Raw genomic sequence first — 27,173 nt, 5'->3', positions numbered from 1 at the left:
AGAGAGAGGGAGGGGGGGAGAGAGGGAGGGGGGAGAGAGAGAGAGAGAGGGAGGGGGGAGTGAGAGAGAGAGGGAGGGGGAGAGAGCGAGACAGACAGGGAGATTGGGGGCAGGGGGAGAGCGAGGCAGACAGCGCGAGGGGGTGCTGGATGAGAGACAGAAAGAGAGAGAGAGCGACAGAGAGGGGGAACAGGAAGAGAGAGAGGCAGAAAGAGAGGGGGATAGGGAGAGAGAGAGGGAGAGGGGGAATCGGGGGAGAGAGGCAGAGAGCGAGAGGGCAGGACAGGGAGAGGGGGGAACAGGGAGAGAGAGAGAGGGAGAGAGAGAGGCAGACAGAGAGAGTGGGGTGATAGGGAGTGAGAGAGAGAGAGACAGCGGGGGTTACGGGGGGGGGGGGGAGAGAGAGTGGCAGAGATAGAGAGAGGGACAGGGAGAGAGAGGGAGATGGGGACAGAGAGAGAAGCAGACACAGAGAGGGGATTTGGGGGGGGAGAGAAAGTGAGGGGTGACAGGGAGAGAGAGGGAGGCGAGAGGTAGAGAGGCAAGAGGGAGAGGGGCAAGAGGGAGAGAGAGATGCAGATTGGGGCGGTACAATGAGGGAGAGAGAGGGGGGGACAGGGAGGGAAAGGGAGAGAGGGGGACAGGTAGGTAAAGCGAAAGGGGGCCGGACAGGGAGAGCGAGCGAGAGAAAAGGAAGCAGAGAGAGACAGGGGTGGGGGTTGGGGGCGAAACAGGGAGAGAGAGAGAGCGAGAGGGAGAGAGAGAGAGAGGGGGGGGAGCACAGAGAGAGAGGTGCACAGAGAGCGAGAAAGGGAGAGGGGGCAGAGAGGGAGAGAGAAAGGGGGCTGAAAGATAGAGAGAGAAAGAGAATGAGAAGTGGGCCAGAGAGGGAGAGAGAGTGGGCAGGTGGGGGTGGGGGCGGTGTTTGACAACAGGGAGTCAGACAGTGAGAGAGAGGAGGGAGAGAGCGCAATCAAGATCGGTGGTCATCTATCTGATATACTCCGCATCGCTACAAGAAGTTTGTGGGCAAACATTGACTACTTGTGCAAGCAAAACAAAAATGCCAGGTATCTCACTAAATCAGTGTCCAACAGAGTGACCAGAAAGTAAGTCAATAAATTAGTCTTCTCATTTAAAGCTCCTTGACAAAAATGCACATTTGTTGTTGTTCTAATTAATAGTATGATACATTTTTAATGTTTTTATCTTTCCAAAATTGTCTCACTGGCCCCCTATGTAAGAACAAAATTGTAATGTGGCCCCCATGTGAAAAGGTTGGACACCCCTGCTTCAAGCCTTTAACCTTGTGTTTTAAAATAACCAAGCAGTATGTAAACTCCTTTTAAAATGGCAAATGTCACTTAGGGAATGTCTCAATTTTTGCGCTCTGGTACACATTACTTTCACCTGGGACATGTGCTCAATGGATGTTGAATGTTTCTGAACTATTACTTGTATAGAAATGTCACAATTCTGCAGCTATCCATTTGGAATCGCATTGTTCCAGAACTTGCATTGAGGGGAAAACAAGCAAGAAAATCAAAGGCATCTTCAGAAGTCAGCACTGTAAGTTCTTCATAAATACAATAGTAGAGTGTCATGGGGCTGAGTGATATTGGCAAAAACAGGATGCTGCTGACCCATATACAATAGTTAGTAATATAATGTAATGGTTAGCTTTAATAAACCTTAATCTGTGATGAACTGTAACAAAAAAACTTAACAAAATCTATTCTGTATTTGCAGTTTTAAAAATAGTCAGGGAAGATATAGTAAAAATTTATTGGGCTGGATTTTAAGAGACCGCTGCCGATCTCAGCAATGAGCTCAAAAAATGAGGCCTGCCCATACGGACCGCAAGCCAAAGAGATGCCACAACTTCAAGCGTAGCGGCTCATTTAAATAGCTGGGGCTGTCCCCCCCAATCTCGTGGAGGGGGCGTGCTGTCCATCCCCGGCAATGGCGTCAGCTGCCTGTGGGCAGGCAATGGCGCCATTTTCAAGGGCTTCCAGCCCTGATGCCTAATTTAAATTTTTAACGTATTACCCCCCCAAAATTAAATAAATAAATTTCTAATGCCCCTTTCGACCCTCTAATAACAATTACGATAACTATTTGCACTTCCCCCCAAAACATTTACCTTTTACATCTGACCTTCCCCCTCCCCCACCCCCCCCCAACAAATTTCGCAAAGTTTAAGGTTCAACCCTTCCCACCATCCCCTATACCCATTACACATATTTGAACCCGTCCCCCACTCCGGCACTGATAAACTTACTGACTCCCCCTTCCCCACCAGTGTGGTGCTGCATTTCCCCAGACGGGGATCTGAAGGTGCAGGAGTGCCAGCCACCAGGCTGAAGATCATGGCGGGCCCTCAAGACCACTGGTAAGTCTATGTAAATTTATTAATTTTATTAATTTGAATATCTAAATTGTGGTCCTGTCACCCAGCGGCGGGGCAGCTGCCACGGAGCCTCATTGCAACTGGGAGGATCATGCAGACCCTCCCGGCATCGAGGTCTGTGGCGGGCCTCATCCAGAACTATCTTCAGGCCTCCTCCCCACCACAGAATTCAACGCCTGGGGGAGAACAAAATCCAGCCCATTATGTTTCAATGACCATGTTAGAAACAGTCATTAACTGATTTTTTCCCCCCCTGCGAATTGGATGAAAGTATGGCAAAGATCAGTAACTGAATGTGCATCATTAACTATCCCGTTTGAGGGCAGATAACCTGAGTGGCCAATGTCATTTGAAAGCTGTCTGCATCATATAGTTCCATTACATAAAAAGTGCACCTTTGCTAACAGGTAATAGATTTGGCTTAGACATAAATTAGTTAGTCTGCAGTACAATCTTACAGATAGTGACTAAACATTTTGTAACTGAATAATACATGCAGTTACAACTGTTCAACTTTTTGCAGAAAACCTTTTTAGTAATAATTATCTTGTCAGAGCTGAATCGGAATCAACAGTGATAGACTGAGATATAGACAGACGTGAATTTAAGAGAATTGCTTTATTGGAAGAACTGAAGGGCGCTCTTTATTTGTCACTGTTTATCTAATTTTGTCACTAGCTTTGGTGAGCAAATGACATTTTGTCCATGAGAGATTCTGTTGTTTCTGTATTTTAGAATCCAGGACCTTGTTTAACAGCCTGTCAAGGTGAATAAACTAGTCTTGGCTACCTACCATTAATCCCTCTGTCCCTTCCTATCCCACTCTGCTTTTTTGTTTTACATGACTCTTCTGAAGTACTATCTCATCCAATTAAATTCTCCTGATTTGGAGATCACTGCCCTTTTGTTGGCTGCCCTGTCTTCAGACACATATTACAAGCAGTTGGAGAAGTTGCAGAAACATTGACCATGGGTTAAATTGTCTTGTGACAACAGCAGTGTGAGAAATGGTCCGTCTTCCTATTGCTGATTTTCCTACTGCCTCACCTCAATAACAATCCTCTCCTTGAATGTCATGGTTTATTGGATGAATTTGAACTCCTGACACAGTGTGAATCCACAGAGGGCATCGGATAAGGTCCATCTACCCACGCCCCCCACCCCCATGACATGGTGTAGCTAGCTCTATTCTGTTAACAAAAGTAATTCGCATTGGCATTGCATACTATTTTGTTTGATAGCCAGCTAATACTTCTTTAAAGTGGCAAAATAAATGAGACAACTGGGCCAAGCTTCCAAAAGAAACCATTTCCATTATAAAAAATAGATATTCCATAAGTCTAAAACATTTTCTATGACTTAAGATTCTGCTATTTTACGCAGCAACAGCTGAGAGGTTCCAAAAAAAAATCAGGAATGTCACTTCAAACAGATCATAACTTTGAATGCGCAGCTTCCAATAAATATCTGGAAGAATATTAGTCTACATAATGCTTTAAAACTAACATCAAATATAATGTATGTGCTGCTCTTCATTGATGTTTGCATGCTTAGCTACTTTACTTATAGGGAGAAAGGTGTTTTTTAAAATCGGACTGTGTTTTGATGACGTTAGATTGCCTATTCACTTTATATACAGATTAATTGCCCCAGGTCCCTGGCTGATTCAATTATTTTGTCAAATGTCCGTGGTGCAACATGTCGGTGCCTATCCCTGGCACAGGCACTACAATTTTTGCGAGCCTAATGGTGGAGCAGCACAAATTATCCAGGATTTTGAGCTGATTTGGAATTCACGGGGTATCTTCCTTGCCACAAGTTGCTGAATAATTTACACATTAATAATGACAGGCACATTATATTTGATGTTAGTTTTAAAGCATTATGTAGACTAATCTTCCAGATATTTATTGGAAGCTGCGCATTCAAAGTTATGATCTGTTTGAAGTGACATTCCTGATTTTTTTTTAGAACTTCTCAGCTGTTGCTGCGTAAAATAGCAGAATCTTAAGTCATAGAAAATGTTTTAGACTTATGGAATATCTATTTTGTTATAATGGAAATGGGTTCTTTTGGAAGTTTGGCCCAGGGCGGCACAGTGGGGCAGTGGTTATCACCGCAGCCTCACAGCTCCAGGGACCCGGGTTCGATTCTGGGTACTGCCTGTGCGGAGTTTGCAAGTTCTCCCTGTGTCTGCATGGGTTTCCGCTGGGTGCTCCGGTTTCCTCCCACATCCAAAGACTTGCAGGTGATAGGTAAATTGGCCATTGTAAATTGCCCCTAGTGTAGGTAGGTGGTAAGGAACATGGGATTACTGTAGGGTTAGTATAAATGGGTGGTTGTTGGTCGGCACAGACTCGGTGGGCCGAAGGGCCACCTCTATATCTCTAAATAGTTGTCTCATTTGTTTTGCCACTTTAAAGAAGTTGACTGGGGTTGGGCGGGTGGGGACTGATTTTCTGAGTACACAGTGCCAGCGGAGAGACTTGCTCACTGACTTGCATATCAGGAAATCGCAGGCAGTGAAATGTATTAAATAAGAACTTGCACTTTTCGTGATCCTAGGATTCTCCAGAGTGCTGTGCTGGCAATTAATTACATTTTTAGAAATGTAATCACTTCAAATGTAGGAAACAAGGCGGCCAGTTTGCGCCATGGTTGGCAAACAGCAGAGTTTTGGCACCTTTTGTGTTTAGCGTATTAATGATTAATCTTAATTGTTGTCAGCTGTACAGAAATGGTCATCAATGTAGTGCCAAGAATATGCATAGGAGAACAATTGGAACTAAACTAAAATGAAACAAAAAGCATTGCAAACTAGTCTGACTGGATTTATACTGATGGCTCATTTTGGATCAGCTCCAACCGGTTTTGGTTTCTTTTAATCCAATCAGTCCCTTAATGAGCATATGTTTACCTTGAATATTAAATTCTTGTACTTTGCTGCCAAATTCCCCACCTCCAAGTCAACTATGTGGTATATTTCCACCCAATCACTCCTTATTACAATGCCTTTAGTCTCTTCATTAATCTTCCGTTATCTGCTTGTGTCCCTCATCTATTCCACTCTAGATTTTGTTTCTTCTATTACTTTTCAGATCTGGTTTAGATTATTTCATTTATAGTCAACCTCCACTTTCTTCTGCTTTACAGCTATGAACAAATCCACAAGAGCTACTGAAGTATTCAGGAAATGGGGCATTATGTCCAGCTTTAGCTTAAAACTTTGTATCAATCAGTTCCACTGTACAAGGTGCATCAATCATTTAAAATGACTCAGAGAATTCCATCACCTAATCCAGTTTTAATGATGATAAAATTATTTGTTGGATGTTACAACTCAAACACAGTAAAGAAGTATTATTACTCCATTATAAAGATTTTTATTTTTTAAAGTACTAACTTTGACCTAATGATTGTTATGTGCTTGAAGCAATAAATATGCTGCTAATGTTTTTTTTTAAATTGTGTTCATTAGTTTTTATTTCAACATGAATTGTTTTGTCATCTGTGCAAAAACTGATCTTTTAAACTTTGTAGGTTTAAAGATCTAAGACTAGGGCTCACATAGGTCATTTGCCATGTTTACAACCATTGCATTAACTTTATTTTTTTTAAGGCACTGGTCCTCCAGTAGATCGGTAAAATTCTATCTCCAAGAGTTTAGAAAACAACTGTAGATGGCAGCCTCCCACTCGACTGCATCTGAGCTAAAAGTTCTTTAGTGTTTGTTCAAGCTTGAATGATGTGTGTGAACGGAGGGCTAAGATTGAGAGACCTTTTAATTTTACAAATAAGTGAATTTTTCAATTGTGTAACATTTACAAACCTGTGAAATATATTTTTTTTCTGCTCCCTTTCTTGCTGGGTTTTGTCACCCTGCTCATCCTTCTCCTGGAGGCATTGATTTCTTGATTTGATGGAGTTACAGCTGAGATTCATGCTATGCTGCATTGTCCAAGTGAACCTAGAGTGCACGCAGGCTTCTTGACCGTAGAAACACTCAGATCTGAGCCTGCTCCGGTTCTCGTCTCGCGTTCACACAATTGTCGGAGTTGCAAAAATCAGACCCGGAATCCCTAACCAGTCTTTCCCTTCCTGAGTGAGAGGTGCTGAGGCTCTATCACTGTCCCAAACCAGCTCCCTTAAAGGAGTTAATGTGAAACCTTCATCCATGCCTTTTATCTCTGAACCTGACTATTCCAATGCTCTCCTGGTCAGAATCTCATCTTGCACCCTCCATAAACTTGAGTTCATTCCAAAACTCGACTGCCCGTATCCTAACTCGCACCAAGTCCCCTGTGCTGGCTGATCTGCATTAGTTTCCGGTTCGGCAACACGTCAATTTTAAAATAGTCATCCTTGTTTGCAAATCCATCCCTGGCCTCCCCCTCCCTATCTCTCTAACCTCCTCCAGTTCCACAACCCTCCAAGATCTCTGCCCTCCTCCAATTCTGACCTCTTGTGCATCCCCAATTTTAATTGCTCCACCAATGACACTCGTGCTTTCAGTTGCCTAGGCCCTAATTCCTGAAGTTCTCTCTCTACCTCTCTCTCATCTAAGACGCTCCTTAAAACCTACCTCTTTGACCAAACTTTTGGTCATCTGTCCTAATATCTCCTTATGTGGCTCAATGCCAAACCCTGTTAACACACACGTGAAGCACCTTGGGATGTTGTATTACGTTTAAAGGCACTACATAAAGGCATGTTGTTGTTCATTATTCTGGCATTAACTGTCTCAGTTGAGGGCCTATTTCACAGCTGCCCCATTATTAAATTGTTTCTAATCTCCTGGAAGCTTGTTCATTTCATACCCTAGTTCCACAGCTACACTCTAAATTAAGCTACCTAATTGGATTTGTGCACTATTTAATCTTGGCATTTTATACACGTGAACCATGTGTTTTCAGTCAATGAAAACAAGAGTTTAGTTTTGTGGATTGCTTGTTTCTTTTCCTGGAACCCTGACCTGGAATACTCTTGGAGTTGCGGTAAAGAAGGTACAATGCCGGAGTAGAAGCAGCTCTGAGGGATTTCCCCATCAACATCTCAATGTTCTTTTGAAAGTAGTTTTCCACCATACAGTGCAAATTGTTTTATCATATCTACCGTGAGACTGGTTGCTCTATGCAGAATCCTGATACAAAAGCACGCATTACCTGCACTAAATGCATCCTGCATGTAGTTACATTTTTGGTCTCTGAATTACCATCCAATTATTAGGGAGCTTATAATGGGAAATCTAAACCAAATGTTTTGTCACTGTTTGTACATTATATATGGTCAGGGAGAACAGGACTCTTCAGCACACTATTTACTCTGAGCAAACAATCTGGATTAGGTTATTTTCATGTCGGGCATTATGTAGACAACTCACTCAAGAGAAATGCTTAGTGCCTGAGTCGGTTCTAGCACTCAGGTCCCTCCCAAGTCCACCCTGATGCCCAGACTCTGATCATAACGTATAGGTGAAATATAGGGCAAAGAATTATGTGCAGGCTGAATTTAGTGGCTACAATACACAGTGAAAGTTTTATTTAAAAAATTTGCTGTTGACTTCAATTCAAAGTTATTTAGGATTGCAAAAAGAGTGAAAGCCCCATGAAAATGTCCAAAGCTACATTGCATGTTTTCCAAATATGGTTTCATCAATAATTTGTGTAAGGCTATAATAAGTTGCTTTAACTCAATCAAAATCCTTTCTGATGCATGTCATTAAATGGTTTGTCTTCATACTGACTGTATATTTTCAATCATTACAAATCAGACCCAAATAATTTTGCTTTTCCACCTTTGCTACTGGACATCCCTTCTTCATATGTAAGTTTTATGTTATCTTCCAATATTCATAGCTTTACATTTATATCTACATTAAAATCCATCTATCTTTCCCGAACTCATTCACTTAATTTAATCAGGATCTCTTGGAATGACTGCTGTCGGTCTCTAATGGCCACATAATTTGGTGTGATCTTTGTGAGGGAGACTGGGAAACATCATTGTAGCTTTATGTTTCCAGTAGACCCCTGTAAACATCAGCAGCCTGACTAAAAATTGGAGATTTTCAAGGCAGTAAAGTCCCAATTTATCAAATGCTTCCTTCTAGTGACATCCTGTTGGAAATGATCTAGTCGTCCAGTCATTGTGTGTAGCACTTTGAGATGTTTCCATATGATATGGCATTGTATGAATGCAAGGCATTTATTATGTGACATGTGTCAGAATTCAACAGAGACTACCAGGCTTCTTGATATCAAGGGAGAGAAAATCTGTGGGGCAAGTTAACCAGGGACTATTCTTGTGCCCTGTGTTTGGGAGTGATCATGAAAGAGCAATGGCAAAGCAATAAATCTTAGCTGTACTGTGAGGTGGAACACAATAGTAATTTGGGCATCAATCTGAGAGTGAGTATTGTGATAGTGACCTAATCTAATTAGTCACAAAAATGCAAAGTACTGCAGTTCATTTTGAAAGGGATAGAATTGGAATGCACAGTTCTGGTTTACATATTATAACAAGGATATAGAGACATTGGAGAAGGTGCAAAATTTTTTTTACAAGGATAATACCAGAATTGAGAGGTTACAACTATTGGGAAAGACCAAACAGGCTGGGACTCTTTTCTCTAGAAAAGTCTGGAGGTCTTTAAAACATGAAGGTGTTTAATAGGGTAGATGTGAAGAAGATATTTACACGGAGACTTGAAAATGTGGAACTCACTACCACGTGGAGTAGTTGAGGCAAATAGCACAGATGCATTTAAAGGGAAGCTAGATAAGTACATGAGGGAGGAAGGAATAGAAGGATTTGCTATTAGGGTTAGATGAAATAGAGTGAGTGGAGGCTTGTGTGGAACAGAAATACCAGCATAGACCAGTTGGGCCAAATGGTCTGTTTTTGCAATGTAAATTCTAAGTAATGCTATATAACTGGCATTAGTTTCTACAGCAGTCATTAAAGCACATTCTTAAACCTCCTGGCTTGAATGGCCCAATTCTAACTGTCTTAATCAGCTGAAACCCTGGTGAAGCCTTTGCAATGTTTTATATACTGGTTCTAACAATATAAAAGCTGAGCAACAAGTGCAAGTGAGGGCTAGCATTCTAGGTTTTAAATCCTATTTATACAGTATTTGGAATTTTGTTACAGTAGTGCAACTGATATAACTAACATTGGCGAGTCAGCCCAGGCCAGAAACGGATTTGAGTTTCACCAGGATATGTTTACATTCCTTGTGAATAGCACAATTGTTTGTTTTTCCAGGAAACTAAAATCTAAACCAGTAGCAGGGAACTCGACCAAGTTATTGTCTATAGCACAGACTCAGGGTAACAGTCAATGTAGTTAAATAAAATTATGTGAACTGTCCCATCAAGGCTAATTCCTCAAAACTGGAATAGTTATAATGTAGCATTTGTGACTACAGTATTTACACTGTAAAAGCAGTTTATCAATTTACATTGAGATGGAACATTTAAGCTATGAAGAGAGGTTGCATAGGCTTGGGTTGTTTTCACTGGAGCAGAGAAGACTGAGGGGTGACCTGATCGAGGTGTACAAGATTATGAGGGAAATGGACAGGGTGGATAGGGAGCAACTGTTCCCCTTAGTTGAAGGGTCAGTTACGAGGGGTCACAAGATTAAGGTTAGGGGCGGGAGGTTTAAGGGGGATTTGAGGAAGAACTTTTTTACTCAGAGTGTGGTGACGGTCTGGAATGCCCTGCCTGGGAGGGTGGTAGAGGCGGGTTACCTCACATCCTTTAAAAAGTACCTGGATAAGCACTTGGCACGTCATAACATTCAAGGCTATGGGCCAAGTGCTGGCCAATGGGATTAGGTAGACAGGTCAGGTGTTTTAATGTATTGGTGCAGACTCGATGGGCTGAAGGGCCTCTTCTGCACTGTATTATTCTGTGATTCTGTGATACATCTATGTTATCCACTGCTACTGGATCTCCATTAGGTTTCTTTTAGTGAATTAGTGCATATGATAGAAATTTGTAAGTGGATAATGATAAAATGTTTTAATTGGTCCATCCAACCAAACTATATCAATAGAATCATAGAATTGTTACAGCGCAGAAGGCCATTCGGCCCATCGTGTCTGCACCGGCTTTCCGAATGAGCAATTCACATATTGCCATTCCCCAGCCTTCTCCCTGTAACCCTGCATATTTTTCCTTTTCAGATAACAGTCTAATTCCCTCTTGAATGCCTTGATTGAACCTGCCTCCATCACACTCTCAGGCAGTACATTCCAGATCCCAACCAATTGCTGTGTGAAGAAGTTTTTCCTCATGTCTCTTTTGCCAATCACTTTAAATCTGTGCTCTCTGGTTCTCGATCCTTTCAGGAGTGGGAACAGTTTCTCTCTATCTGCTCTGTCCAGACCCTCATCATTTTGAATACCTCTATTAAATCACCTCTCAGCTTTTTCTTCTCCAAGGAAAACAGTCCCAACTTCTTCAATCTTTCTTCATACCTGACGTACCTCATCCCTGGAACTATTCTCGTGAATCTTTGCTGTACTCTCTCCAATGCACTCACGTCTTTCCTCAAGTGCAGCGCCCAGAACTGAACGCAGTTCTCCAGCTGAGGCCAAACTAATGTCTTATACAAGTTTAACTCCGTTGGGGGAGTATTTCCGAGAGTGGTTGGGGAGGGTTTAAACTAAAATGGCAGGGGGATGGGAACTTTTGCAAGGAGTCAAAGGAGGGGGGGAATCAAAGACAAGAACAAAAAACAGTAAGGGGAATAAGAAAAGTGATAGGCAAAGAAATCAAGGGCCAGAATCAAACAGGGCCACAGTGAAAAATAGTAGGAAGGGGACAAGTAATGTTAAAAAGACAAGCCTGAAGGCTTTGTGCCTTTAACGTGTGGAGCATTTGCAATAAAGTGGATGAATTAATCGTGCAAATAGATGTAAACAGGTGTGATATAGTCGGGATTACAGAGACATAGCTGCAAGGTGACCAGGGATGGGAAATGAACATCCAGGGATATTTAGTATTTAGGAAGGACAGACAAAAAGCAAAAGGTGGTGGAGTTGCATTGCTGGTTAAAGAGGAAATTAATGCAATAGTGAGGAAAAATATCAGCTCTGACGATGTGGAATCTGTATGGGTAGAGATGAGAAACACAAAGAGGCAAAAAACATCAGTGGGGGGTTGTATATAGACCCCCAAACTGCAGTGGTGATGTTGGGAATGGCATTAAACAGGAAATTAGAGATGCATGTGATAAAGGAACATCTGTAATTATGGGTGAATTTAATCTGCATATAGATTGGGCAAATCAAATTGGTCACAATACCACAGAGGAAGAATTCTTGGAGTGTATACGGGATGGTTTTCAGGACCAATATGTTGAGGAACCAACTAGAGAACAGGCCATCCTAGACTGGGTATTGTGTAATGAGAGAGGAATAATTGACAATCTAGTGGTGCAAGACCTCTTGGGGACAAGCGACCATAATATGATAGAATTCTTCATCCAGATGGAGAGTGACATAGTTGATTCTGACACAAGGGTCCTGAATCTTAGTAAAGGAAACTACTAAGGTATGAGGCATGAGTTGGCTATGATAGATTGGGAAACTTTACTTAAAAGGGATGACGGTGGATAGGCAATGGCAAACATTTAAAGAGTGCATAGATGAATTGCAACAATTGTTTATCCCTGTCTGGTGCAAAAATAAAATGGGAAAGGTAGCCAAACCATGGCTTACAAGGGAAATTAGAGATAGCATTAGATCCAAGGAAGAGGCATATAAATTTGCCAGAAAAAACAACAGACCTGAGGATTGGGAGCAGTTTAGAATTAAGCAAAGGAGAACCAAGGGATTGATTAAGAAGGGGAAAATAGAGTACGAGAGCAAGCTTGCAGGGAACATAAAAACTGACGGTAAAAGTTTCTATAGGTATGTGAAGAGAAAAAGTTTGGTGAAGACAAATGTAGGTCCCTTACAGTCAGAAACAGGGGAATTTATTATGGGGAATAAAGAAATGGCTGACCAACGAAATGCATACTTTGGTTCTGTCTTTACAAAGGAGGACACAAATATCATACCAGAAATGTTGGGGAACGCAGGGCTTAGTGAGAGCGAGGAACTGAAGGAAATCAGTATTAGTAGAGAAATGGTGTTGGGGAAATTGATGGGATTGAAGGCCGATAAATTCCCAGGGCCTGATGGTATGCATCCCAGAGTACTTAAGGAAGTGGCCCTAGAAATAGTGGATGCATTGGTGGTCATCTTCCAAGATTCCATAGACTCTGGAACAGTTCCTACAGATTGGAGGGTAGCTAATGTAACACCACTATTTAAAAAAGTAGATAGAGAGAAAGCAGGGAATTATAGACCAGTCAGCCTGACGTCAGTAGCAGGGAAAATTCTACAGTCCCATTATCAAAGATTTTATAGCAGAGCACTTAGAGAACAGTGGTAGAATCGTGCAGAGTCAGCATGGATTAATGAAAGGGAAATCCTGCTTGACAAATCTACTAGAATTCTTTGAGGATGTAACTAGTAGAATTGAGGAGGGGGAGTCAGTAGATGTGGTTTATTTGGACTTTCAGAAGGCTTTCGACAAAGTCCCACATAAGAAATTAGCATGTAAAATTAAAGCGCATGGGATTGGGGGAAGAGTATTGCGATGGATAGAAAATTGGTTGGCGGACAGGAAACAAAGAGTAGGAAACAAAGAGTAGGAATGGCAGGCAGTGACCAGTGGGGTACAGCAGGGATCGGTGCTAGGACCCCAGCTATTCACAATATACATTAATGATTTAGATGAGGGAACTAAATGTAATATCTCCAAATTTGCAGATGACACAAAACTGGGTGGGAGGGTGAGTTGTGAGGAGGATGCAGAGAGGTTTCAGGGTGATTTGGACAAGTTAAGTGAGTGGGCTAATGCATGGCAGATGCAGTATAATGTGGATAAATGTGAGGTTATCCACATTGGTAGCAAAAACAGGAAGGCAGATCATTATCTGAATGGCTATAAACTGAGAGAGGGGAATATGCAGCGAGACCTAGGTGTTCTCGTACACCAGTCGCTGAAGGTAAGCATGCAGGTGCAACAGGTGGTAAAAAAGGCAAATGGTATGTTGGCCTTCATAGCGAGAGGATTCGAGTACAGGAGCAGGGATGTCTTGCTGTAATTTGCAGGGCCTTGGTGAGGCCACACCTGGAATATTGTGTGCAGTTTTGGTCTCCTTATCTGAGGAAGAATGTTCTTGCTATAGAGGGAGTGCAGCGAAGGTTTACCAGACTGATTCCTGGGATGGTGGGACTGACGTATGAGGAGCGATTGAGTCGGTTAGGATTACATTCGCTGGAGTTCAGAAGAGTGAGGGGGAATCACATAGAAACCTATAAAATTCTAACAGGACTTGACAGGGTAGATGCAGGAAGGATGTTCCCAATGGTGGGGGAGTCCAGAACCAGGGGTCATAGTCTAAGGATATGGGGTAAACCTTTCAGGACTGAGATGAGGAGAAATTTCTTCACCCAGAGAGTGGTGAGCCTGTGGAATTCACTACCACAGAAAGCAGTTGAGGCCAAAACATTGTATGTTTTCAAGAAGGAGTTAGATATAGCTCTTGGGTCTAAAGGGATCAAAGGGTATGGGGCGAAAGCCGGAACAGGTACTGAGTTAGATGATCCTAACGAATGGTGGAGCAGGCTCGAAGGGCCAAATGGCCTACTCCTGCTCCTATTTTCTATCTTTCTATATAACATAACCTCAGTTATGAAGAAGGGTCACTGACCTGAAATGTTAACTCTGCTTCTCTCTTCACAGATGCTGCCAGACCTGCTGAGTATTTCCAGCATTTCTTGTTTTTATTTCAGATTTCCAGCATCTGCAGTATTTTGGTTTTATTTAACATAACCTCCTTGATCTTGTATGCTATACCCTATTAATAAAGCCCAAGATACTGTATGCTTTATTAACTGCTCTCTCAACGTGTCCTGCCACCTTCAATGACTTATACACATATACACCCAGGTCCCTCTGCTCTTGCACCGCCTTTACAGTTGTTCCCTTGATGTTGTATTGCCTCTCCATGTCTTCCTACCTAAATGAATCACTTCACATTTCTCTGCATTGAACTTCATCTGCCACTTGACCACCCATTCCACCAACTTGTTTATGTCCTTTTCAAGTTCTACACTATCCTCCTCACAGTTCACAATTGTTCCAAGTTTCATATCATCTGCAAATTTTGCAGTTGTGCCCTGTACACCAAGGTCTAGGTCATTAATATATATCAGAAAGAGCACGGGTCCCAACACTGACCCCTGGCGAACTCCACTACAAACCTTCCTTAAGCCTGAAGATCACCCATTGACCTCTACTCTCAGTTTCATGTTGCTCAGCCAATTTCATATCCATGTTGCTTCTGTCCCTTTTATTCCATGAGCTTTAATTTTTCTCACAAGTCTGTTGTGTGGCACTGTATCAAATACCTTTTGAAAGTCCATGTACAACACATCAATAGCATTGCCCTCATCAACCCTCTCTGTTATCTCTTCAAAAAACTCCACCAAGTTAGTTCAATATGATTTTCCTTTAACAAATCTGTGCTGGCTTTCCTTAAGTAACCCGTATTTGTCCATGTGACTATTAATTTTGTCCCGAATTATTCTTTCTAGAGGTTTCGCCACCACTGAAGTTAAACTGACTGGCCTGTATTTGCTGGGCTTATCTTTACTTCCTCTTTGAATTAGGCTGTAACATTTGCAATTCTCCATTCCTCTGGCACCACCCCTGAGTCTCAAGAAGACTGGAAAATTATGGCCAGTGCCTGTGCAATTTCCACTCTCACTTTCCTCAGTATCCTTGGATGCATCTCACCCAGCCCTGGTGCTTTATCAACTTTAAGTGTAGACAGCCTATCTAATATCTCCTCCTTATCAATTTTAAATCCTTCTAGTGTATTAATTACCTCCTCTTTCACTATGGCCTGGGTTGCATCTTCTTTCTTAGTAAAGACAGATGCAAAGTATTCATTTAATGCCTCAGCTATTCCCCCTGCCTCCATGTGTAAATCCTCCTTTTGGTCTGTAATCAGTCCTACTCCACCTTTTACCACCCTTTTACTATCATATGCTTATAGAAGACTTTTGGATTCCCTTTTATGTTAGCTGCCAGTTTCTTTTCATATTCTGTCTTTGCTTCTCTTATTTGCCTTTTCATTTCTTCTCTGAACCTTCTATATTTAGCATGGTTCTCCATTATATTATCTACCTGACATCTGTCATAAGCACACCTTTTCTTCTTCATCTCTAGCACTTTTATCATCCAGGGAGCTCTGGATTTATTTGCCCTAATTTTCCCCATTGAGGGAATATATCTGGACTGTGCTGAACTCTCTCTTCTTTCATGGTAGCCATTATTCAGCTACTGTTTTTCCTTCCAACCTTTGATTCTAATTTATTCAGTCCAGATCCATTCTTACTCCTGTTGAAGTTGGCTTTCCCCCAGTTAATCATTCTTACTCTAGATTGTTCTTTGTCCTTTTCCATAACCAGCTGACCATTAACCACCCATCTATACTAATCCTGCACTAATCCCATATTCCTACCACATCCTCACCTGTCCCTATACTCCCCTACCACCTACCGAAACTAGTGGCAATTTATAATGGCCAATTCACCTATCAACCTGCAAGTCTTATGGCTGTGGGAGGAAACTGGAGCACCTGGAGGAAACCCACGCAGACACAGGGAGAACTTGCAAACTCCACACAGGCAGTACCCAGATTTGAACCCGGGTCGCTGGAGCTGTGAGGCTGCGGTGCTAACCACTGCGCCACTGTGCCGCCCCAAATTGCTCTAGGTGTCTGGAATTTGTGTTCAGGTTCAACTCAGTGAGTGAGCATGGTATGTTATTTTAAAAATATGGCTCTGAAGACATATTTTGGGACACTGGGAGAATTTGACCCTAACAAAGAGCACTGGTGTAATTATGAACAAAGGTTACACATTTGGCTGCAAGCTAATTAAATAGGAGACGAGGATAAAGTGAATGTTTTCCTTAACATGAAGCCAGATGCTTTTGAGGTGGTGTTTAACCAATGTTGCCGTGAGACCCATTACTTTGGATTATTCTAAAATTATTGAGATTCTGGACTCATATTATGGCACGGCTAAGAATGAAATTGCACTGCGAGTTGCATTCCATGAAAGGAAGCAAGTGAGTCTTTTGCAGATTATATTCTCCAATTAAAGAAACTCATCGCTACATTTTAGTTGGTTTCTGGAACATTTGAGCCAATCAGAAAGACATGATTTTTTTTGTTTGAAATGCATATTTTTAAAGTGTACTGCATGCCATTACACAGTATTAGATTAGATTAGATATACAGCACTGAAACAGGCCCTTCGGCCCACCGAGTCTGTGCTGAACATCAACCACCCATTTTATACTAATCCTACACTAATCCCATATTCCCAACAAACATCCCCACCTGTCCCTATATTTCCCTACCACCTACCTATACTAGTGACAATTTATAATGGCCAATTTACCTATCAACCTGCAAGTCTTTTGGCTTGTGGGAGGAAACCGGAGCACCCGGAGAAAACCCACGCAGACACAGGGAGAACTTGCAAACTCCACACAGGCAGTTCCCGGAATCGATCCCGGGTCCCTGGAGCTGTGAGGCTGCGGTGCTAACCACTGCGCCACTGTGCAACCTGTTGTGTTGCTCATGGAAGAAATAGCAGGATAAATTTCCCTCTGCCCTGCAACTGGGAAATGCACAGATCAGAGGAAAAATGGACAGAGACTCGTAAAGTCAGTCTCCAACCCTCCCCCACTGCACTGCTTTAGGATTTACAGAAGCATTGTTGGGTCTGTACCTGTAGTAGGCATAAATCCAGTGAAGCTATTTTAATAGGTGTGAGGGCGTATTTCTGGCCTCTCACCTGATAATCTGCTGAATCCACTTATTGGGCAGCACACGAAACCTGACACCATTACCCACTCTAAGACCCATGCCAAAACAGAGTGTCTGCAGGGCTCCAAGCTGAATGCAGGAAGGTAGGTTTTCAATTTTAATTATACTTCCCCTCTCCTTAGCGCAAATGACAACACTTGGGAATTTTGGCTGCTACTCCCTGATCCTAATAGCCACCCCTCACTCTCCTAAAATCTTCTCCTTTGGCTCATTGTCCATTTTTAGAATCATAGAAATTTATGGCACAGGAAGAGGCCAATCGGCCCTTCATGTCTGTGTTGGCTGAAAAAGAGCTATCCAATCTAATCCAGCTCTTGGTCCGTAGCCTATAGAAATATGATTAGTCAATATGAAGCACCTTGGGCTGTTTTTCTAGATTAAAGGTACTATATAATTGCATGTTGTTGTTGAGTGAGGGTGTTACAGCGTGATTCCACCCTCCACCCCACCATTGAATTTAGGAGGCTGCTGTCCCAATCATGACAACTGGAAAAACCTGAAATATATATTTATGTCTGGAAAATGTTACAAATATCCCCAAAATGGTATTGCTTTCAAGAGCGGGATTCTGAATAATCGTTACCTGTGACCATTCCCCTGTAATCCAAATGTATTCACAAGGTGCGGTGATGCAGTTTTGCATAGATGGAGGCCTGGTTGAATGGTTGCAGTAACTTTCTTCCATTTGCTTCTGGATGTGGTTGACACATAGCACCTTGCGGTTTTGTATACCTTGGCCACATGGTGCAGAGCACTAGAAACAGGAACAAAAACATGCATAAGCACAAATGTGGAATTTGAGGGCCATGTGCAGTCTGAATTGAAGTTGGAATCCAATATATGAGTTATTTTGCTATCAATTCAGACATATCAATAAGTATCTATACTGTCCCAAGCAGGACCCTGTGCAGTTGGACACTTTGAAATTATGATATCGTTTGTGTGTTGCCAGACATTTTGCTAGAAAAGAAAATTTACTTCAACATCTATTTTATCATTACTTTCTCTTCAAGAGCCTGCATTCTAATATTCCAGATAAATTCATTCATACTATTGCTAGCCAAGTAAACTATTTCAATTATCAAAGTTACATTGCCCAAAATTGCTCCATTTGTTTTCGAAACTGCACCCATGGTCATGTTTACTATAATATGCCCTTTTGGGGGGTAAATTTTGTTGCTGTGAGTACTTTCTAGACAGGTTCTCCCAATCCAATTTATTTCCATTCGCAGTGAGGTTAATAACCAGGGGGCACAGATTTGAAGTAACTGGTAGGAGGATTAGAGGGGAGTTGAGTAATTTTTTTCCATTCAAAGGGTGGTGGAGGGCTGAAACTCACTGCTTGGAAGGGTGGCAGAGGCAGAAACCCTCATTACATTAAAAAAAACACTTGGATATGCACTTGAGGTGCTGTAACCTACAGGGCTACAGATCAAGAGCTGGAAGTTGGAATTAGACTGGATAGCTCTTATTTGGCTGGCACAGACACGATGGGCTGAATGGCCTCCTTCTGTGCTGTAGATCTTCTTTTTTCTAATATTTTCTCCAAGTTAAAGAAGGGCTTTTGAAACAGCTTTTCCAATGCCACCTTCCTAAGAACACCTTGGCTGTTATAACAATACTCGTGGTGTTTCAAAAGTAGTAAACTGTGCGTAAACCATTTTGAGAGGTTTTGACATGACAAGGTGCTAAATATATGCAAGGGGTACTTATGGCCTATGCAAGGGATAGTTGCAGATTAACATATAAATTATTTTACTTCAGAATAAACTTGACAGTTATTCCCCTGAGGACTTCAGGAGAGATACAAGTAGGATGACTCTGACAACAAGTTGCAGTTGTTCATGGGAACATTCCAGGCCCAATCAGAAGCAAATGCCATTCAGATTTTAGACTGATAGTCAATGGTTTATTCATACCAAGAACTTTAAGTAGATGTGACGATAATTATCCTCTTGCACATCCCAATTTTAATCACTCCACTATTGGCGGCTGTGCCTTCAGCTGCCTGGGCCCTAAGCTTTGGAATTTCCTCCCTAAACCTCTCTGCCTCTCTCTCCTCTAAGAAGTTCCTTAAAACCTACCTCTATGACCAAGCTTTTGGACACCTGTCCTTGTGGTAATTGGCTGTCCCTCTATTCAAGGACATCTACTTAGGGTTGTGAGTTTCTGCCATGGGTCTTCATGTGACTGAACAGGCCGATTCTCGACCCACAGACCTTTAGGCACATGGGGCAGGACGTCCCATGAGGGAGTGGGATCCGGAGTAAAGGATTTGCTTCCTTTTCTTTCCCACTCTGCCGTTGCTCTGCCTCACGTTAATGGCTTTTGGACTCAAAGCTTGATGGACAAGTTGTTGCCATTTTAAACAGTTGGTAGCAAGCTCCTCCCAGGCATCAATGTCAATGCTGTCATGCTTCAAAGTGTCTTTGAAGTGTTTTCTTTGCCCTCCCTCAGAACGCTGGCCATTTGAGAGTTGAGAAAACAGGTCTTGGTGGGGGAGATGGATTTCGGTCATTCGGACACAGTGTACAGTACATTGACGTTGGTTTTGCAGGAGTTTTGCCTGAATGCTTGTGGAGCTGGCTTCAAGAAGGACACTAGCATTTAATCGACGGTCCTTCCATTGAATCCGGAGGATGCGGTGGAGGCATTGCTGATGGAATTTCTCTAATGCTCTTATGTGTTGCTGATATACAGTCCTGGTCTCACTGAAGTACAGGACTGTGGTGATGACAACTGCGCTGTACACCAAGACTTCTGTTGACTTGAGGAGGGCTTTATTTATTTATTTTATTTAGAGATACAGCACTGAAACAGGCCCTTCGGCCCACCGAGTCTGTGCCAACCAAGAACCACCCATTTATACCAACCCTACAGTAATCCCATATTCCCTACAACCTACCTACACTAGGGGCAATTTACAATGGCCAATTTACCTATCACCTGCAAGTCTTTGGCGGTGGGAGGAAACCGGAGCACCCGACGAAAACCCACGCGGTCACAGGGAGAACTTGCAAACTCCGCACAGGCAGTACCCAGAATTGAACCCGGGTCCCTGGAGCTGTGAGGCTGCGGTGCTAACCACTGCACCAGTGTGCCATTTGTTGTCAAACACACGCTGCTGTATTTTGTGGAAGGCTGAGCTGGCGCAGCTGATCCAGTGTTGGATCTCCTCGTCAATGGTGGTCTTTTGGGAGAGGTGGCTGCCAAGGTATGGAAAGTGCTTAACATATTCCAAAGTCTCTCCTCCAACATATATGGGAGGTGGAATATTTGGCTTACCAGGTGTGGGTTGATATGCGTTTAGTTTTGGCAACCTTCAAGGACAGGCCGAGTCTCTTGTTTGCAGAATTGAAGAGATCGCGAGTGGCTTGCAAATCTGGTGCAGAGTGGACAACAACACTGCAATCATCCACAAACTGTAGATCATGCATGTCTATAGTGGCCAGTTTAGTTTCAGCACAGAGGCGACTCAGGTTAAAGAATTTTCCACCTAAGCAGTATTTAATACTCACACCAGAGGGCAGTTGGTCTTTGATGAGGTGAATAGCCACTGTCCTAATATCTCCTTATATGGCTCAGTGTCAAACTTTATTTGATAACGCTCCTTTGAAGAGCCTTGGGCTGTTTTACTGTATTAAAGGAACAATATAAATGAAAGTTGTTGTTGCTGGTGTTATGCTGCTGGCAGGAACCTTTGTCTGCAGATAGCACATTATCAGAAATTTGGTTGCCCACTGCTTGTGATTTTCTGATCAAATAGTTTGGAATCCATGCACAGCAAGCACCTAAATTTCTGATAAGTGCTCTTCATGGGTGAGGCTCCCTGCTGGCAGTGTCAAGTCAAAAAATTACCCCAAGGGAGTCCAACTGCCAGACACCAAGTACTATTTGGGGGAGTCAAATTAATTGCTGCCCTTAGTGATGTTGCTTGCTTTATAAACACATCAACAGGTGAGATTAAGATATATGGGCTAAGAACTGGGAGCAGGGAACAATCCCTCCTCCTCAGAACCATAGGGTACCTCAGGCCACATTCAAATGAAATATTTTTGTTTAAATGACGTTGGTGGATATCACTGTGGGACAGTGGCTCAGGTGAGTTGTTATGCCCAATGTAGGTAAACAAGCCCAATTAACATTAGTAGATATGACTACTGCACCGCCATTTCTTTCTTACCCCACTTCATCTATGAGTCCATTTGTTCTGTTAGTTGTATGATCGCTTTAAGACTGATGTCCCTTTAAGAACTCAGTATGCTAATGAGATAAGTACCAGGATGTAGTCATGTGACTAGAAGCCATGTTCTCTCTGCATTGTAACACTCTGGTCAAAGGTTCTGTATATAGTTTGCTCTGTATTGTATATACTAGTTTAGTTGTTAATAAACCCTTTAGCGATCTTAAAGGAACTGGAATCCATGTACCTTATTATGTTGCTTAAGATAACACAAAGAATCACATGACACTGTCTTGCTGTATATCCATCTACAATCATGTAATCTTACAGCATAGAAGGAGGCCTTTCAGCCTGTCGTGCCTGTACTGGCTCTTTGGAAGAGTTGTACAGTTTAGTTCCATATCCAAAAATCTACTAATACCTTAATATATTGAAAATCTTGGGAGCCAATTTCCACACAGGCTTTCTCAATCATCTGTCTTAACTTTGGCAGAAAAGTCAGGAAAATCATGTAATTACTGCCCAAGTGGTGAAGCTGAAAATGACCCACTCTTTATGAAGTGATTTTTCGCAAATGGATTCTAATAATGAGGCACCTCTTCAGGCTTCTGGTTAAGTATCACGGCAACAATTTATATTTATATATCACCTTTAACATAATAAAATGTCCCAAGGCGATTCACAGGAGCATTATAAAACAAAATATGACACTGAGCCACAAAGGAGATATTAGGTTAACATGTTGGCCAAAGAGGTAGGTTTTAAGGAGTGTCATAAAGGAGGAAAGTGAGGTGGAAAAGCAGAGAGGTGTCGGGAGGATATTCTAGAACTTAGGGCCTAGGCAATGGAAAGCACAGCCACCAATGATGGAGCAATTAAAATTGGGGATGCCCAAGAGACCAGAATGAGATGAGTGTAGATATCTTGGAGGGCTGTGGGGCTGGAGGAGATTACAGAGATAAGGAGGGGCAAGGCCATGGAGGGGTTTGAAAACAAGGATGAGAATCTTAATTTTAATTATCAACATAGGTCAGCGAGCACAGCGGTGATAGGTAAACTGGGCTTGATGTGAGTTCAGACATGGGCAGCAGAGTTTTGGATGACCTCAAGTTTAGAGGGTAGAATGTGGGAGACCAGCCAGGTGTAAGTTGGAATAGTAAAGTCTACAGATAATAAAGGCACGAATGGGGGTTTCAGCAGTAGATCAGCTGAGACATGGGCTGAAGTTGGATGATAGACTGGTTTAGTCTCAGACTGTTGCCCAGGGAGAGGGATGGAGTCAATAGCTAGGGACCGGAGTGTGGTACGGGGTCTGAAAACAATGGCTTCATTCTTCCCCATATTTACTGACAGGTAAAGATTCCAGACAGAGCATGACATGATTCTGTGTTTATTCAACCATTTTTAATTTCAGTTCAACTTTGTGTAGAAATCATTATGAAATCGTCAAGAAAATTTGGAATTATTTTCAATTGAGATTCAAGTGTACCCTGTTGAAACTCGACGCTTATTGCTCCATAACACAATATTCACAAGAATATAAATAGTGCACTTTTCTAACATGCACACTTCCTAATATTCCTACCATCTGCAGCAGATTAACCCTGTTTGTATAAAATGTAAAGTGGGGCGCTACTAGGTTGAGTTCAAATTGCCTCTGAGTATTCTTTCCACCAAATCTCACTGCACCCAGCAGTCTCCCTCAATTTGACATCTAAATCTGTAACACAGTAATTAGCATTAACAGTTAAAAGTGTATTGGGATTGAACGAGGAGTGCAATAATTCTGCCTACGATGGTCCATAAATACAAGACTGCTTTATATGGGCTGAAGTTCTGTCTTCAACTCTAATTGCATTCAGCAAATCATCTGGGATATATACAAGATTTCCAACAAGGGTTTAAGAAATCCTATTAATACTATGCATCTGAGAAACTCCTTTTATTACGTATCAAGGCCACAGGAAAAGATTTGAATTACAAACTACTACATTCAATCTGTTAACATGTACTTATTGCACCTGATGAACTACTCAATGCACTCATCAATTTAAATTAACAAGTCTGTAGAAACATATATGGCTTAATTGGCCTTAACTTAATTAAAAATGAGAACATTGGCCCTCATGGTTTTCACTGCAATGTAAACAGGAGTCCACTAGGGCCTTGGTATTGCTTGGTAAATAAAGTAACCAATGTATAGTGCTCTACGTTCCATGGAACTCCCCTGTGCAAAGCAACATTCAACCCATGATACAGGCATAAGTGGTTTGCTTAGACTGTAGGTCTTTGGGAAGATTTGTACAGAGGTGGAAATTATTAAGTCTAAAAGTATGTGGAAAGATGGAGGTTTTCACATCACTGGCCGGACATCCAGATTATTTCTTGTGTTACATTCGATAAGAATAGAATATATCAAAGGGAAAAGGCCATTCAATAACAGGAGGAAGAGACGTACTTGTATGCATCACCTTATTATGTTTGAATGTGTCAATGTACTAGACACAATTAATTAGGTTTTTTTTGGAGTGCAATGATATATTTAGTCCATTTAGCTTGCCCTGTAATTTAGCTACTCTTTCAAGATCTGTACTGACAATTTTTCATATTCCTCTGATCTCAAACTTAGATCTCTATACTCCCTGCTGAATCAGGAATCTATCTAAATCCCTTTTGAGAGCTTCAATTGAACCAGCACTCACTGTGCTATGGGACAGACTCCTCTACAAGTTGACAAATTTATGTATTAAGTTTAAGGAAGGGGGGAAATTAGAAGTATCACTACAGGGTGATAAAATGTCGATGATACCTGGTTTATTGTTCTCTCCCTTTTTGAACAAAGGTGTAACACTGGTTTCTTTTCTAGTAGAACAGCACAATTTCTATATTTAAGAAGGGTTGAAAAATTATGGGCAAAACCTCAATTACCTCTTCGCTGATTTCTTTTGACAGCTTAGGATGGATGTTACAGGCCCCTGCGGCGTAGTTACTTTAGATTCTGCTAATTCTTTCAGAACCAATTCCTTTCTACAGTTATTGCGAATAATTAAACTTGACCTTTTGTCAGCCCAGCATCCTTATCTTCATTCTCCTTTCCTATTTTTACATAGAATCTAGTTATGTTGTGGGCAATATTTTCCAATTGTTCCTCTACTCTCAGATCTGTTAATTGCCCTACTTCATGTCCAAGAACTGAATCACGCAATGGTTTTTGTCTTGTTGGTTTAGAAACATACTGACTTAGAAAGTGTTCCTGGATTCATTCTAAAACACATTCACCACTTTAACCATGTACATTCCCTGCATAGACTAGGATAAAGGTATAGTTCAAATCACCCTGTGCCATTGCCTCGTTATTCTTTCATATCTCTCTGAACTGTCTGTAGATCTTACCTTTCATCTAATCTCCTTTGTTTGCTGGTCTGTAATGTACCAAGAATTGTACCATTTTCCTTCCTATTTCTACTTCTATCCATCAGGATTCTGTGTTATTGCAGCTGCCTACAGACATACTGATGTTCTAGTGAATTATAGAATCTTTTACCAATTACCACTCCACCCCTCTTTTCCTGTTATCTCTCCTGAAAATGTGATAACGAGGCATATTAAGGTCCCAGTCCATTCTACATTTATGTCATTATTACTATATTATATTGCTTCATAGTTATTAGTGCTTCAAACTCTCTAATTTTGTTTTGAATACTTTGCGCATTGAATGCACCTGACATATTCTGAATGTTTGTTTGGTGATTATTAATTTGACTGATTTCTAACATGGTTATAATTATTAATAACGGTGAATAGACCATCAATAGGTCCAACAAGCACACTCCGATGAGTGTTATCAAATTAGAGAGAGCAATCAGCAAAAGAAAAAGAATGTGGATTTCTACCGTGTAACTGATAAAGTACAAGTTTGATGCATCGTGTTGAAACTATATCTTCTTCTTCTTTGGCCTCCTTGTCTCGAGAGACAATGGGTAAGCGCCTAGAGGTGGTCAGTGGTTTGTGAAGCAGCGCCTGGAGTGGCTATAAAGGCCAATTCTAGAGTGACAGACTCTTCCACAGGCACTGCAGATCAAATTGGTTGTCGGGGCTGTTACACAGTTGGCTCTCTCCTTGCACTTGTGTCTTTTTTTCGCCGCTGTTTAGCCCGCCTTTATGGCTGTCCACCAGCTCTGGCGATCACTGGCAACTGACTCCCACGACTTGCGGTCAATATCACAGGACTTCATGTCGCGTTTGCAGACATCTTTAAAGCGGAGACGTGGACGGATGGTGGATCTGATACCAGTGATGAGCTCGCTGTACAATGTGTCCTTGGGGATCCTGCCATCTTCCATGCGGCTCACATGACCAAGCCATCTCAAGCTCCGCTGGCTCAGTAAGGTGTATATGCTGTGGACATTGGCCGCCTCGAGGACTTCTGCATTGGAGATATGGTCCTGCCACCTGATGCCAAGGATTCTTCGGAGGCAGCGCAGATGGAATGAGTTGAGACGTCACTCTTGGGCTGACATACGTTGTCCAGGCCGCGCTGTCGTAGAACAAGGTACTGAGGACACAGGCTTGAAACACTTGGACTTTTGTGTTCCGTGTCAGTGCGCCATTTTCCCACACCCTCTTGGCCAGTCAGGACATAGCAGTGGACGCCTTTCCCATCCGCTTGTTGATTTCTGCATTGAGAGACAGGTAACTGGTGATAGTTGAGCCTAGGTACACTGTTTGGGATCTTCTTCCCACTGCTGCTCTCACATGCGTTCAAGTCTTCAGAAGAAGGAATTTTCCTCCACACAAGATCAGATGGCAGGTTGTTCAACCTTGCCCATCTTAGAGCAAAGACCAAAGTATGGAAAGTCCTCATCAGGGAACACCTCTTTGCTGACGATGCTGCATTAACATCCCACACAGAAGAGTGTCTGCAGAGACTCATCAACAGGTTTGCGGCTGCCTGCAATGAATTTGGCCTAAACATCAGCCTCAAGAAAACGAACATCATGGGACAGGACGTCAGAAATGCTCCATCCATCAATATCGGCGACCATGCTCTGGAAGTAGTTCAAGAGTTCACCTACCTAGGCTCAACTATCACCAGTAACCTGAAACTATAGAGTGCTTTAGTAAGGCTGTACCTTGAGCACTGCATTCAATTCTGGTTACCAGGGCACAAGGGGAATATCAATTCCTGGAAATGGTGACAAGAAGGCCCATAAGGCTGATCCACCAGTACTAAAAGACTGAGTTATGAGGAAATGTTGCAAAACTTGCACTCTTCAGCTTTGAAGGGCCTTAGATGGTTATTGCATATTAAGTTGAATATAAAAGGTTAGTCCAGAACACTATTTTAAGTCATATTATAATTGTAGACCAAAGGGATTGTCATGTTTTGAGGTTTTCGGCCACTATTTTACAGAGAGGACTTGATGCATAAATAGCTTTTATAACAAAGTATATTCTCATAGTTTAAAAAAGCACCTAGATGAAAGATAGTTAATATACTAAATGGAATTTACTTTTCCCATTGACTAAATAATAAGCAATTTGCTTATCTAAGTAATTGCAAAATACCTCAAATCCATAGGCCCTAATTTTTAAGGTGAGGCAGGGAGG

At 42.0% G+C, this 27,173-nt stretch overlaps 1 protein-coding gene across 1 annotated transcript in view; it reads right to left on the bottom strand.

The window, feature by feature from the left end:
* Positions 1–27,173, bottom strand: part of LOC137379708 (A disintegrin and metalloproteinase with thrombospondin motifs 20-like) — a 603,896-nt gene that overhangs the window by 40,913 nt on the left and 535,810 nt on the right. Inside the window, exon 31 of the mRNA XM_068050948.1 lies at positions 17,964–18,134. Coding sequence (XP_067907049.1) covers positions 17,964–18,134 — 171 coding nt within the window. The remainder of the gene's footprint in view (positions 1–17,963; positions 18,135–27,173) is intronic.

The sequence above is a fragment of the Heterodontus francisci genome, chromosome 18, assembly GCF_036365525.1.
Source record: "Heterodontus francisci isolate sHetFra1 chromosome 18, sHetFra1.hap1, whole genome shotgun sequence".
Classification (NCBI taxonomy): Eukaryota; Metazoa; Chordata; class Chondrichthyes; order Heterodontiformes; family Heterodontidae; genus Heterodontus; species Heterodontus francisci.
The sequence above is the reverse complement of the archived record's forward strand: the minus strand, read 5'-3'. Positions and strand labels throughout refer to the sequence as shown.